We start from the raw sequence: 14620 nt of genomic DNA on the forward strand, positions 1-14620 counted from the left end.
AACAAGATAATTATTAAGTAATACTTAAGTAATTTTGCAATGAGGAAGGCAAGAAAAATAAAGTTAATGACAAAATATGTAATAATTTATGATTTATGTATATCTTGATTTGATTACTTATCTAAACATCACCAGCCAATCAGCAGGATATCCAAATATGTGCAAAAATAATTAATTCTGTCACCTTTACTGCTGCCAACTTTCATTCATATGAAAACCATAGCATTACACTTTTTAAAAATCTTTGATGTTATGAAGGTATGTTTTTCAAGGTAGGAGTTTAGAATATTTTTATCTAATAGTTTATTGACTTTGTTTATAATTTTAAATATTTGCACTTATACTGTGTGGGCCTCCATTTAGTACAGAGGCCTGCGTAGAGCTGCCTTCCCAGCCAGGCCAGGCTGCCTGACAGCTGAGCGGAAGTGGATGAGTTCACGTCACACTTTAATTCACTGAAGAAAGAGAACGTCAGGCAGATGAAGATGTGACTTGAACACAAACATCAGAAGGGAGCCATGGTCTTTAGAAATAATTACTTGCAATTGATCGTATGTCTCACTTATTCTTCAGTTAGTAGAGATTTTTGCCTGGCTTTGGCTTTGTCACACTGTAGGTGTGACAGACAGTGGATGTCAGTGAGAGCCACCTCTGTGCTCCTCCTTTATTGGTGTCCCTTTTGTTACCAGAGGGACAGCATCTGAGGCCTGTCCAGAAGGAATGCCTCTGTCCAGATCATCACTCCTCCAAACTCTGCTCTGGACTCCTGCTGCGGGCTGTGGGCAGGAGGAAGAGGGCTCCCAAACCGAGCAACTGTCCACCCTGCCTCATGCTCGAGGGGAGACCCCCATGCACTGAGAAGATCATAGTTTACCCTGGGCCTCTGGACTGTGAGCCCTAAGGGAAAGCACTGTCATTTACACTGTTTCTCTACTGAGAGGCATTTGCTTTGTTTCCAGGGTTTGTGTGTGTGAGTGTGTGTGTGTCCACAGATGCAGGCCCCTGCGTGCACCTCTACAATCAATGCAGCAATGAACACTCTTGTACAGGGGCCCTTAGGTGGATGCTTTTATTTCTGTGGAATAGATTCCCAGGAGTGGGATTGCTAGGTCAAAGGGCATATGTATTTTTAATTTTAATGGATTTTTCCAGATTGATTTCCTAAAAGGCTGTAATAATTTACATCTCCACCAGCAATGATTAAGAGCACACTTTTCCTCCACATGCAATAGGCATAGAAGCTCTTCTTAATTTTGCCAGCCTGAAGGGTGCAAACTAATATCTTATTACTACTTTAATTTACATCCCCCTGAATTCTAATGAATTTAAGCATCTTTCCATGTGGTTTGAAATTTTTCTTCTCTGAATTGCCTATTCATATTATTTTGTCTATTTTCCATTGAGTTGTTTATCTTATCAATTGACAAGAGCTCTTTGCATATTACAGCAATTAACCTTTGTCTGTCAGTTGCATTACAAATATTTTTTTCCAAATCTAATGACATTTCTTGCAGTATCTTTTGCCATAAAATGCTTCATATATGTGTGTGTGTATATATATAAAGGCAAAGATATCTATCTCTCTTTTTTGCTGAGGAAGATTAGCCCTGAGCTAATATCTGTGCCAATCTTCCTCCACTTTAAATGTGGGTTGCCACCACAGCATGGCTGACTAGTGGTGTAGGTCCACACACAGGATCTGGCCCATGAACCCGGGGCACTGAAGCAGAGCATGCTGAACTTAACCACTACCCTATGGAGCTGGCCCCAAAAATATCTATCTTTTTGATCTCCTAGATTTCCAACCTGTCCTAGTTTATAAGAGGCCACCTTGCCAAAATTTTTGTTGAAGTATAATATGTATATGAAATAGTGCACATATTTTTATGGATCCTTGCATTTTCAGAAGTGAACATATTCATGTAACCCAAGATCCAGATCAAGAAATGGAACATTCCCAGGGCTGGCCTGGTGGTGTAGTGGTTAAGTTCATGTGCTCTGCTTTGGTGGCCCGGGGTTCACTGGTTCAGATCCCAGGCACAAACCTATGCACCACTTATCAAGCCCTGCTGTGGCAGGAGTCTCACATATAAAGTAGAGGAAGATGGGCACAGATGTTAGCTCAGGGCCAATCTTCCTCAGCAAAAAGAAGAGGATTGGCAGCAGATGTTAGCTCAGGGCTAAGCTTCCTTAAAAAAGAAAGAAACAGAACACTCCCAGTGCCCTAGAACCTCCTTTGTGTCTCCTTCCAGTCACTACTCTCCCTAAAGATTAACCTCTACCCTGACTTCTAACATCACAGGATAGTATTTAAACTTTATTTAAATGAATGAGTCATCCATAAGTACTCTTTCGTGTCTAGCTTCTTTAACTCAACACTTTGTGAGATTCATGTAATTCATCCATTCTCATGGTTGTGCAGTATTCCTTTATGTAAATATAGCACATTTTATTTATCTGTTTTACTGATGAAGGACATTTGGGTTGCTTCCACTTTGGGGCTATTACAAACAGTGCTGCCATGAAAATTCTTGTACATTATTTTGGTGAATTTGTGTCTGCATTTCTATTGGATTTTTACCCAAGAGTGTAATTTCGGGGTCACAGTGTATGTGTATGTTCAGCTTTTGTGGACTTTGCCAGTTTTCCAAAGTGGTTGTACCAATTACACCCTCACCAGTAATTTAAGAGATGTCTAATTGCTCTATAACCATCCAACACTTGGTATCATCTGATTTCATTTTAGCCACTGAAATGCCATTTTAGGCATTGTGGTTTGTCTTTCCAGATTTTTAATGCTTTATTTTTTACATTTTAAGCCCTTAATCCATCTGGAATTTTATTTTTATATATGTTAAGATAGGAGTTCACTTTGACTCTAGTCCAGACAAATAGCTGGATGTGCCAAATTAAGTAATATGTCTTTTGCCCTGATATGTGTTGAGGCATAAATAGACATTTGCCAGGTGGAGTGGAGTGGGGGAGAGCACTGCGGGCTAATGGAGCTGCATGAGCAAAGGCACAGAGGCATGAAGCAGCACGATGTGGCTAAAAGTAAAAGTGTGGGGCAGCGAGAGGCACAGGAGGCTAGGCAGGGCCAGATCTTGCCGTTCTCACAAAAGAACACAAGCACAAGACTGCTGTTAAACGGGTACACCAAAGGAAGAAGGACCCTCTCCACTTCTGACGCGTGGCAATGTTCTTTGAAATCCTCATTTTGAAAGGTGTGATTATCAAAATGTCACTCAGGGGAGTGTTGACTGAGGCACTTATTAAGATCCATTATATATGTTATTTCATTTAATCCTCACGATGACTTCACGAGGTGGGCACCATTAACCTCGATTTACAGACGAGGGCATGCGGATCAGAGAAATCAAGTGGCTTGCCCTTGGTCACATAGCTAGTAAGTGGCAGAGCTGAGATTGGAGCCCAGGTCTGTCTCCCTCCTGAGCTCCTGTTCTTTCTTCCAGACGCACTGCTGGTACCGCCAGTAAAGGGTGAATTGAGCTTCCAGCTACTTTGCAAATAATGGAGCATGTGACGAAGCAGAGATTTATAATTATTGCTTCAGCCTCTGCCAACAGACCCTGTTGGTGGCTGTCTTCTCTTCCCCAGTCACACTGAGTGGTTGATTTCTTGGGAAACTGAGTCTCTGTCCCAGCCTCTTTAGCTGAAAGGCACATGGAGTCAGACAGGGTGGCTGCTTTGGGTCCATGGGCAAGTTTATTGGTCTGCAGAGAGCACGGAGCAGCGCCCTGGGAGAAGCAGAGTACGGCCAGAGAGACAGAGAGTGAGGTTGCCTCTGTCCTCCATCCCTTTCCCATTGGCCGTTCTAGGTTGTAGAAAGTCCAGCTGCTCTCCTTTTCCCAGCTAGGAGAGCTCTCTCTGCCTGCAGTAACCCCCCCGGGAACCTGCACTATCGTGAGCAGGTCTCTATTCCCCACAGCCAGGCAGACATGAACACACTGGCTCTCAGACACACAGGGGTGACACACAAGGTCCACACTGACAGAACAGAGCCAAACACCCACTTACAGAGAACCTGCCTCCTAGAATATGAGTGCCCAGAGAATCGATATAGCTCTAGAGTTTTCCAACTATGCTGGGTGAGTTATTCTGCAGAGGGAAGTCGCACAAATAATGAAGCAATTTCCCACCAAAGGAAAGATTTTAACTGCCAGAGATAATTGTGGAAAAGTACACTGAAATTATGAGGTGCCATTTCCCTTTATCAGATTGGCAAAGATTTAAAAGTTTGACAATACCCAGTGTTGGCAGGGATGTAAAGATATGCCATTTGGCAGAAAAAATAAATGATTACAACTTCCGGGGAAGGTCACTTAGCAACATATGTCTAAATGTTAAATGCAGCGACCCTTAAACTCTATGAATCCACTCACAGAATTTTACATATATATATATGTATACACATATATATATACACACAAAAAATACTGACTAAGGAAGTTCATTGCAGCATTTATTTATAATGCCATAAAACTGGAAACAACTGAAAAAAAAAATCTGTTAATAGAAAACTGGTGGATTAAGTTAAGGATATCCATACCATGGAATACTATTTAGCCCTTTAAAATGATGAGGTGGACCTCTATATTCTGACATGGAAAGATGTCCAGGATATATTTTTTAGTTTTTAGTCACTTAGAAAAAGAGTTCCACCACTAAAAACTTTGAAAAACCTTGATGCAATCAACCCTATGGTACAAATTGCCAGGAAGAGTTGTGACAGCCTTTTGAAATGAGGAGGAAAAGTGCCCTATGGAATGCTGGCTAGAGCACCTTTCCAGGTTATCTGATTCTATAGCAGTCTCCACCTTTCATTGTCTTTGAGTCTGTAAATTGTGGAAAACTGAAAATAATGCAACTAATTCTTGTCCATAGCAATGCAAATGAACTTTGTCCCGTGGAGGTGCAATTGATTTACCCCTCCTGTGGAAGACGGCGACTTTGTATCAACTAGCCAATTCGTTTGATTTTTCCTGATCACCAGGAGGTGTATTTGGTCTTTGCATTGTCCTTTGAACTGATTTTTAAAACATCACTGGTTCCCTCATTCATTAAGTTAAATAAAATCTTTGACGTGTTCATTTTGTATTTTTATAAGAGTTATGATTTTTCTGCTTAAAAAATTATCTTTTAACAAAGTGGAGACAAAGAAGACCCGTCAAGGAAGAGGTCTGCCCAAGGCTAGGTGCCTGTGGTTGCAGATATAGCACCAATCGCCAGCCCTCAAATTTCTTGGCTATTGTATTTTATTTATTTTATTTTTTTAAATTTATTTATTTTCGGATGTACATCATATTTCAAATTCTGTGTACACTACATCTTGTTCACCACCCGAAACTAATTATAGTCCATCCCCTCACAGGTGAGCCTCATCTCCCCTTTTCCCCTCCCCTCTCCCCCCTTCCCCTGTGGTAACCACCAATCCAATCTCCAATGCTATGTGGTTTTTTGTCGTTGTTTTTATCTTCTACTTATGATTGAGATCATATGGTATTTGACTGTCTCCCTCTGACTTATTTCACTCAGCATAATACCCTCAAGGTCCATCCATGTTGTCACAAACGGCCAGATTTCATCATTTCTTACGGCTGAGTAGTAGTCCATCGTGTATAAATACCGCATCTTCTTTATCCATTCGTCCCTTCATGGGCACCTAGGTTGCCTCCATTGGCTGTTTCACCTACATCATGAAAGAGCAAGGATTGAAATCCTTTCCAATTTGACTTGAATACTTACTCCATATAGACGTATCGTTAATTTGGAAGATGCTTTCTCACAAATATATAAACACAGAGTCACACATGCACAAACACCCTGCTGACATGGTGCACGAACTCCCACACACACGCTGAACCCATCCTCTCCCGACCACCAACCACCACCACGAATCTGAGACACAGACACTCCTCCAGCAAAGCGGCTAAAGGTTTGGGGATGGAGCGTGGCCCCTTCCTGGGGACCCTCGCTTGTGCCACGCAGGGAAAAGAGTGGCTCCCTCACTTATAACCGTGGGCCAGAGGTGCTGGGTGCTGCCATAAGGGGCTCTAGGCCCCGGAAGAAGGCAAAGTCCCCATCCTCAGAGACAGCCCAACAGGGGAAGTGGGCCGCACACTCGCGGAACAGGGCGCCGCTCAGGGCGCCACGCCTCTCAGGCCTGGGGGAATCCAGAAAGTCTCCCCGAAGGTGGTGGCCTCTGCCCTGAGGTTTGAAAACCCCAGAGCAATGACTTCCAGCCCAGGAGCTGCGCGGCGGCCGCTGGGCTGAGCCGGAGAGGAAAAACGCCAAGGCTCCAAGGGCAGACCCGTTAAGCTGATGGAGTTTTCCTTGCGCGGAAAGACAAGCCGCACGAGGTGAGGACCCGGCGCCGAGCCCCGCCCCCGGCCCTGAGCAGCGAGGCTCGCGACGCTTCTCCCCAGGGCCCGCGCGGCCCCTGCTCCGCTGCGCTGCAGTTCTTGCGGTGGGCTCGCGGCGCCCCCTGCGGGCTCCGAACCACTGTCCCGGCGGGGGGACAGGGGAGACAGGGAGGCTCCGGCGGCGGGCGGGGGTCACCCCTAGGATTCCGGCCAGGCTGTCCGGTCCTCTGTCCCCTGCGCGCCGGGGGCGCCCTTGCTGGCGGGGCTCGGTTCTGTGCACCCTCGAAGGCGGCGGATCCACGCATCTCCATCACCGGGGGATCCCGTCCCCATTCCGAGATGAGGAAACAGACTCAAAGACGAAGCTGATGCATCCACGGGCACTCACGGGAGCTCTGGGACCCTGAGGCCCATCGTCACCGGTGCTCGTCTCTCTCGTCTAGGGACCCCTTCCTCTGCCCTAGACTGCTTAGGTGAGGCCACAGACTCTATGGCTTGCAGTGCACCCTATCTACCCCTTCTCTCCAGCGTTTCTCGCAGCCAGAGGGGTCGCCTGGAGCATCCTTCCGGCAACCAGCCGGCTGGGCTGAGATGTGGAGAGGAGTGCGTGTGGAGTGGGATTGCTCCTATCTACTACCGAAGGAAAGTCGATCAACGTTCCTGGAGGGAAATCTGACAACAGCATCTGGTGTGACCTTGGACGTAGCAGTTCCACTTGTGTGACTCTGCCCTAAGGAGACAGTTAAGAAATTGCAAAGATTTTCCTATGAGAATGTTCATCCCTCATTGTTTGTAATAGCCCAAACTTGTAAACAGTTTCTCTACTGGTAGGTTAAATAAATGTAGTCTGCGCAACCATGAAAATCATGTTGGATAAAAATTTGTATTGCTATATCAAAATGTTCATTTATTAAGAAAAAAGTGACAACATATTTAATAATAAAATCCCATTTCTGTGAAGATGTGTCTATGTGCACACATTAAAAAAAAAAGTGATCAAAGATATACACCAAAAATTAACATTGATCAGTGGGATTAAGGGAGATTTTAAAAGTATTTGTACTGGGGCAGCCTGGTGGCGCAGTGGTTAAGTTCGCAGGTTCCACTTCAGCAGCCTGGGTTCGCCAGTTCAGATCCCAGGTGTGGAGATGGCACTGCTTGGCATGCCATGCTGTGGCAGGCCTCTCACATATAAAGTAAAGGAAGAGGGGCTCAGATGCTAGCTCAGGACCCATCTTCCTCAAAAAAAAAAAAAAAAAGTTCTTGTACCTTTCTGTGTTTTCTAAATGATATGCTTGGAATATGTATCATTTTTATGATTTTTTTTAAGCAAAAATGGCCTGGTGTTCATTTATCCACCCCAGGAAGGACAGAGCAGCCTAAAGAGTTGGATCAAGGAGTAGGAAAGGAGATTATTGGGGTATTTCCTTTACCCGACCCCAGGACGGCCACAGGAATCATGGTCACCAAGAGCTGCTCCTTCTGAGGAACACGACAGTGATGATAAATTTTCCAAAGTGTTGATTATAACACAGTTTGCAACATGATCCAACTGGTGGATCATACATGTGGCCACAGATCGGGAACTCTGGAAGAAAAATTGCAGCTCCGTACCTACTCAAGTTGTCATGGGTAGAGTAATGGACTGATGAGCCAGATTTTTGTTCCAGAAAGTGGACAACCATGCAGTAAGTGATGCGGTTCTTTTCTTGTACTAGTTCCGTGCAGATTGACTGGAGCGCATAGAACAGTCGCTGACATCCTCGGCTTTATTAAAGAGGCACCAGATTCATCTACTCCCAGCGGGGTGTGCAGCTCTAGGCTGTGCATGGTAAGCAGGAGAAGCCATCATGTGGATGGATTCAATTGTGATTGGGAGCAGTGGTGACAAAGTAGTCTGTGAGAGAGGAGCAAATCCTCTAGATTCTCCCAAGCAAGGAGACCACATTAAAAACTATGTCAGGCTTTTACTTTCGAAACCTGGCAATCTTCCGTTTTTTTTCGCTTGAGGAAGATTAGCCCTGAGCTAACATCTGTGCCAAACTTCCTCTAGTTTGTATGTGGGTTGCCACTACGGCATGGCTGATAAGTGGTGTAGGTCCATGCCTGGGATCAGAACCCACAAACCCAGGCTGCCAAAGTGGAGCCTGCAAACTTAACCACTACACCACTGGCCAGCGCCCAAAATTAACTTTTTAATATAACCTTAACTAAAGATATGTAGATTTTTTTTTGGTGTGAAAATAAAATCTAGTTTTAGACTATTTCCCCAGTGAAGTAGTACCTGCTTTTTATTTAAAAAGTTATTCTTTACTGTAAATAGTGCCAAAAACTAAGAAAAACGTAATTTCAATATCCAGGCTGACTTGCTTAAAGAAATCTGTTTGCAATAAATTATAATGAACTGTAATGTTCCTTTAAAGAAAGATTTAGAAATAAATTGCCAGAAGTGTTAATTCATTTACCAAAAAAACCCCAGAAGCATGAAGGGGGTTTGAGGGAAATGAATTGCCCGCTCTTTTGGGGAGGTAGCGAAGAAACATCCACACTGGGACCTGCGGGCCTGGCCACTGCTGCTGAGGGCTAGGGGCCCTAGGGCTGACCACTTGGGATGTTAGCTGCCCCTGGCCTGGGCACTATGGTCTGAACCCATAGTATAAAGAAGGGCTTCTGCCGTAAAAGGAGATAAATGCAACCAGCTCCATTCTGCCCTGCATCCTGTCTCAGGATTTTTTTAAAAAGAGTGTAGTGTGTCTTTAGAAATCAGAGATTCAAATCTCAGCACTCAATATCCCCACTATCACTACCACAAACTGTGTGGTTTGGGGCAAGTCACTTAATCTTTCATTCACCAGTTTCTCATCTATAAAATGGAGAGAACAATATTCATATTATGCGGTTGCTGGAAGATTCATTATTTCATTATTCAACATTTTTTGAGTGCTGGGCACTATTCTAGTCACTGACTAGGACAGACAAGGTCCCTGTTTCTACTAGGAAGAGATCACAACAAACCACTAAATCAATAAACAAATGAGAAAAATCAGATATTAATAGGTTCTAGACTGAAAATCAAAGTGGGAGAAGTGGTGGAGACCTACAGGCTGATAATATTATATTGGTTGGTCAGCAAAGCTCTGTGTGAGCAGATTGTATTTCAGCAGAGATATAAATGACAGACAGCAGCCAGGCGTGCAAAGATCAAGATGAGAAACTGGGTAAACTGTACAGGGGACCTCTCTGTACTTTTTTTGCAACTTCCCGTGAATCTATAACTATTTCAAAATAAAATTTTTTTAAAAAGCAATTAACAATTGATATATACTACAGCTTGAATGAATCAAAAAAATTATGTTGAGTGAAAGAAGTCAGATCAAAAAGAGTACATACTGTATGCTTTCACATACATAAAACCCTGGAAAGTGTAAACTGATCTATAGGGACAGAAAGCAGATCACCTTTTGCCTGGATACAGAGTAGGGAGGGGGGAGGTTTGGGCAGGAAGGAGCGGGAGGGAAAGATTACAAAGGTACGCGAGGAATCTTTGGGGGGTGAAGGATATGTTTATTATCTTGATTGTAGTGATGATGTCAGAGTGTATACATATATTAAACTTGTCAAATTGTACACTTTAAGTATTGTGCAGTTTATTGTATGTCAGTTTTACCTCAATAAAGATACTAAAAAATATTAAGTGCCTAGAAATAAATTATTCTAAAGATGTGCAATGCGTCTACACAAAGAAGTCAAATATGTTACTGCAAAATCTTTAGGTGGATCTAAATAAATGAAAGGCTCTACCATAGTCCTAGATTGTACAACTCAATATTGCAAAGCTGTCACTCCTCCCCAAACTGAAACTGATCAAAATCCTAACTGGATTTTTTTTGACAAGTTGATTTGAAAATGTATATAGGAATGAAAAAAGGCTGAGGATAGTCAAGATGCTCTTGAAAAATAAGGTAAAAGAATTTACATTATCAGATATCACGATAGTGAGGTGCTGGTATGAGGATAAACAAATAGACCAATGAAACAGAACACAGAGCCCAAAACAGATCCACTCATACATGGACACAATATTGGGTAGAGGTGGGAATGCAGTCATTGAGAAGGGACCAATAAAAGGCACTGGGTCAGTTAAGTATAGATAAGGATTCCTCCCACAATACACAAAAGTCAATTCCAAGGTGGATTAAACACCTACACATGAAATGCAAAATCATACAGCTCTGAGAAGGTAGGATAGAAGAATATGTTCATGACCCCGAGGAGGGAAAGATTTTTTTAAACAAGTAGCAAAAATCACTAAAGATAAGGGAAAAGGCAGCAATAAAAGGGAACAAACTATTAACCACATTAAAATTAAGAACTTTATTCACTAAAGATACGATAAAGAGAATGACAGGAAGCAAAAGGGGTGGAGGACAAGATATTCACAACTAACATAAACATTGTGAAAACCACAATGAGACACCACTACATACCCCACAGAATGGTAAAATTTTTAGAATCTGTTGATGTGTATGTGGGGCAGCAGGAGCTCTCATACACTGCCAGTGGGAAGGGAAACTGGCATACCATTTTGGAAAGATGTCTGACATTATCTTGTAAAGTTGAGAATAGGTATATCATATGACCCAGAAATTTCACTCTTGCTTTATACCCTAAAGGAACTTCTCTACGTGTATATCAACAGTGTGTACATATCAATATTGTACATAACAGTAAAAAACTGGGAAAATTCCAAATGTTCTATTTACAGTAAAATGAATAAATAAATTTTAGTATTTTAATTCAGTGGAATATTATATACATGCTGACCAGTCAAAAAATAGAAAAAGCCACTGCACAGTGATCTATGCAGAGGTGCCTGTTCTCCTTACAGTGAGAGAGTGACAGACCAGTAGGGCTGAGAAGAAAATTAAATATAGTTCTCAGGAACCAACCATAGCAAGGGCAGGGCGTTTTTGGCATGTGTCAACACGTAGCAGACACCATGCTAGGCTCTTTTCAGATACTTCTACCTCCTACAACCATTCAGTAAAGTAGGAATAATTTTGCAGGTAAGGAAACTGAGGGACAGAAAGGTTAAATGACTTGCCTGAGGTCACACAGATGGTAGATGGGAGAAGTGGAGTTTTAAAACCAGGCAACAAATCCTGCAATTTTTCCATTTAAGTAGAAACTGCTGATTGCCTATAACAACCATTCACCACCACTACTTTCTTTAACTACCCTGATTTTGGGGCTGGCCCGGTGGTGTAGTGGTTAAGTTGGTGCACTCCACTTTGGCAGCCCAGGGTTTGCGAGTTCAGATCCTGAGCGCAGACCTACACACCGTTCATTAAGCCACACTGTGGTGGTGTCCCACATACAAAATAGAGGAAGATTGGCACAGATATTAGCTTAGGGCCAATCTTCCTCACCAAAATATATAAGATATATGTGCAGCCCACAAAGCGCCAGCACCCTATCTGGACTTTTTTTGGCGAGGAAGACTGGCCCTGAGCTAACATCCATTGCCAATCTTTCTCTGTTTTTGTATATAGGACACCTCCACAGCATGGCTTGATGAGCAGTGTGTAGGTCCATGCCCAGGATCGGAACCCATGAACCCCAGGCCACCAAAGCAGAGAGTGCAAACTTAAGCACTACACCACCAGCCGGCTCCACCCATTTGGACTTTTACATGAGAAATGAACTTCCATTTTGTTCAAGCTGCTGTTGCTTTGTCTCTGAGTCTAAACCAAAAGTCTAGTATTGTATATTTGAAAGTTGCTAAGAGAGTAGATCTTAAGAGTTCTCATTACAAGAAAAAGAATTTAACTATGTGAGGTGACGGATGTTAACTAAACTTATTGTAGCAGTCATTGCACAACATACACATATATCAAATCATTATGTTATACACCTTAAACTTGTATAGTGTTATATGTCAATTATATCTCAATAAAACTAGAGGGAAAAAAGTTCTGGCAAGACTAGAAAGAAACAGAAGAATTAGGTGCAAAGCGCTGGTAGTTCAGCAGCTCTGCTGGGAGTCAGAAGGGAGGCTCCCCACAGCTGTCTCTCTGCCCCACTTTGGGGTGGACCACCTCCCTGCTCCTCGAAGCCAGTCTGCTCCATGGCCTTCCCAGAGTTCAGCTTCCTCTGCTCCCCCTAAAACTTCACCTTGGAAATATACTTAACTGGCCCTATTTTACCTTCAATCTTATGTGACCTTGCAGGTCCACAACCAAAACCAACCAGCTGCAGACTCTAGACTCTTGGTTCACGTTTTCAGTAGAGACAAATGGTCTCTGGACAGCCAGTAGATTCGCTGCTTTTGAGTTAGGTGCTGGTTCAGTCACTTCTGGAGAAACCCGCCGACTGGAGGCCATGAAAGGGAGCAGTTTCTCTGGGAACTGACTGACAAGTCTCCTTGAGGAGAGAGAAGGAACAGGCAACTCCACGGAAGACCGCTTCATGGCTCCACACAGAGCTCATTGGCTCCTTGCCTTCTTTCTTTTCTGCGGTAGCCCAAATCTCTTCCTGTTTGAACATCTCCTTTGAAAGAGATGCTATGGTCAGGTAGGCTGGGTGGGGTGAGCTAGGGGAGGGGAGATGACCAGGATGGGGAAATGCTGGTGAGGTGGAGCTGGAGGGAATAAAGCTTAACGCCTAAGATCAAAGCTAGGGAAATAAAGATTCACTGCCAAATCCAAAGGTCAGGGACAGAGTGGAAAATCCGACACAGAGCCAAGGTCAGGAGCCAGCAGAACTGGAAAAATGGAAACAGGCCAGAGAACAAGACCAGGCTGCTAAGACAGGCCTGGCAGCAAGTCTAGCGTCACTGGCTCTCAACCTAGGCTCACACACAGGAGGGTCACAAGGAAGACAGGACCTGCTGAATTTAAGTCGTATCACCAAGGGAGAAGAGGAGAAACTAGGGTTTCTTAATCCAGGTTCATAACCTCCCTATGTTGTACACAGGATCGTGTGCATTTTTCTGAGATTGTTAAGGGAACAGCGCCACCAAAAGGGTCATTTTAAGGTTTGAATCTGGTCATCCAGAGATGACGAGCACTGCGGGCTCTTCTCAGTCTTGGCCTGAGCTTTGAGCGGCTGAAGGTCTCGGCCACCTTCCAAAGGGACAGAATTCCCCCATGGGCTCCCTGCAGCGCTGCTACGGTCTGAGCCGATTCCTCCGAGGAGCGCAGAGCCCCGCGCCTGAAGGAGAAACAGCTTAGTAAATGATGGAGAATGGGTACAACACAGGGGCTGAGGGACGGATTTAAAGAGGAGAGTGTGACGTGCTCCTCCGAGGAAATGCAGGCACAGCTCAACTAGGGACCGACTGGCTCAAAGATTAACATGAGGTTTGCCCGCTTCTTCATAACCCGTCTGTTTCGTTTTATTAGGAAAACAAACGTATCTCGCCCGTCTGTTTTGAGAAACGTCTCGGGTTCCGGGAAGGAGCGCAGCGCAGACACCACCACCGCGCCTTTGTTCCGCCTCCTTCAAGACCGCGGCATCTCGCCCCCGGCCGCCGGGATTTGGAGCCAGGCAGATTTGGACTCCGCCCCTCCACGTCCCTCGCCCCGCCCCCGGGGCCGTGCGCACAGGCGTGATGGGGCACGCGTGTTGACGTCGGCGCGCGCCGAACCCGGAAGCGGCGCGGGCCGGGAAAGGAGCCGGACGGCGTAGCTGTCTCCCTGCTGTCCCCATGGCGCTGTGGCGCGGCTCCGCTTACGCAGGCTTCCTGGCGCTGGCGGTGGGCTGCGTCTTCTTGCTGGAGCCGCAGCTGCCGGGCTCGGCCTTGCGCTCGCTGTGGAGCTCGCTGCAGCTGGGGCCCGCGCCCGCGCCCCTGGGATCCGGCTCCCCTGAGGGCCGGCTGGCGGCCGCCTGGGACGCGCTCATCGTGCGGCCGGCCCGGCGCTGGCGCCGAGTGGCCGTGGGGTGAGTGCCTGCGGGGCCTGCGTCCCTGGGCCTCTCCAGGAGGTGCGGGCGCTCCGGGCCCCCGAGGGCTGCCCTGGCGGAAGTCGAGCGGCTTGGGAGCTGGGAGGTAGAGCCCGCGCGGACAAGGTTCCCCAGAAGTCCCCGGGCGGCCCCTCGGCGCTGGTGTCCACGCTGCTACCTTGGCGAGAAGCGTCGGACGTCTGGGATGAGCCCAGTTCTTCAGTGCTGCAGGGACTCAGCAGAATGCTTTTTCCTCTCGGGTGGCCCTGCGCCCTTCTCTCTTCTCCATAGGACCA

General features: G+C 45.3%; 1 protein-coding gene across 2 annotated transcripts in view; it reads left to right on the top strand.

Moving 5' to 3' along the window:
- Positions 1-13690: 13690 nt before the first annotated feature.
- Positions 13691-14620, top strand: part of ADPGK (ADP dependent glucokinase) — a 29195-nt gene continuing 28265 nt past the window's right edge. Inside the window, exon 1 of one of the 2 annotated variants that reach the window (XM_001493993.6) lies at positions 13691-14324. In XM_001493993.6, the coding sequence (XP_001494043.3) occupies positions 14092-14324 (233 nt within the window). In that variant the 5' untranslated portion in view covers positions 13691-14091. The remainder of the gene's footprint in view (positions 14325-14620) is intronic. The other variant, XM_005602948.4, reaches the window with a different exon arrangement.

This window comes from Equus caballus, chromosome 1, assembly GCF_041296265.1.
Source record: "Equus caballus isolate H_3958 breed thoroughbred chromosome 1, TB-T2T, whole genome shotgun sequence".
NCBI lineage: Eukaryota > Metazoa > Chordata > Mammalia > Perissodactyla > Equidae > Equus > Equus caballus.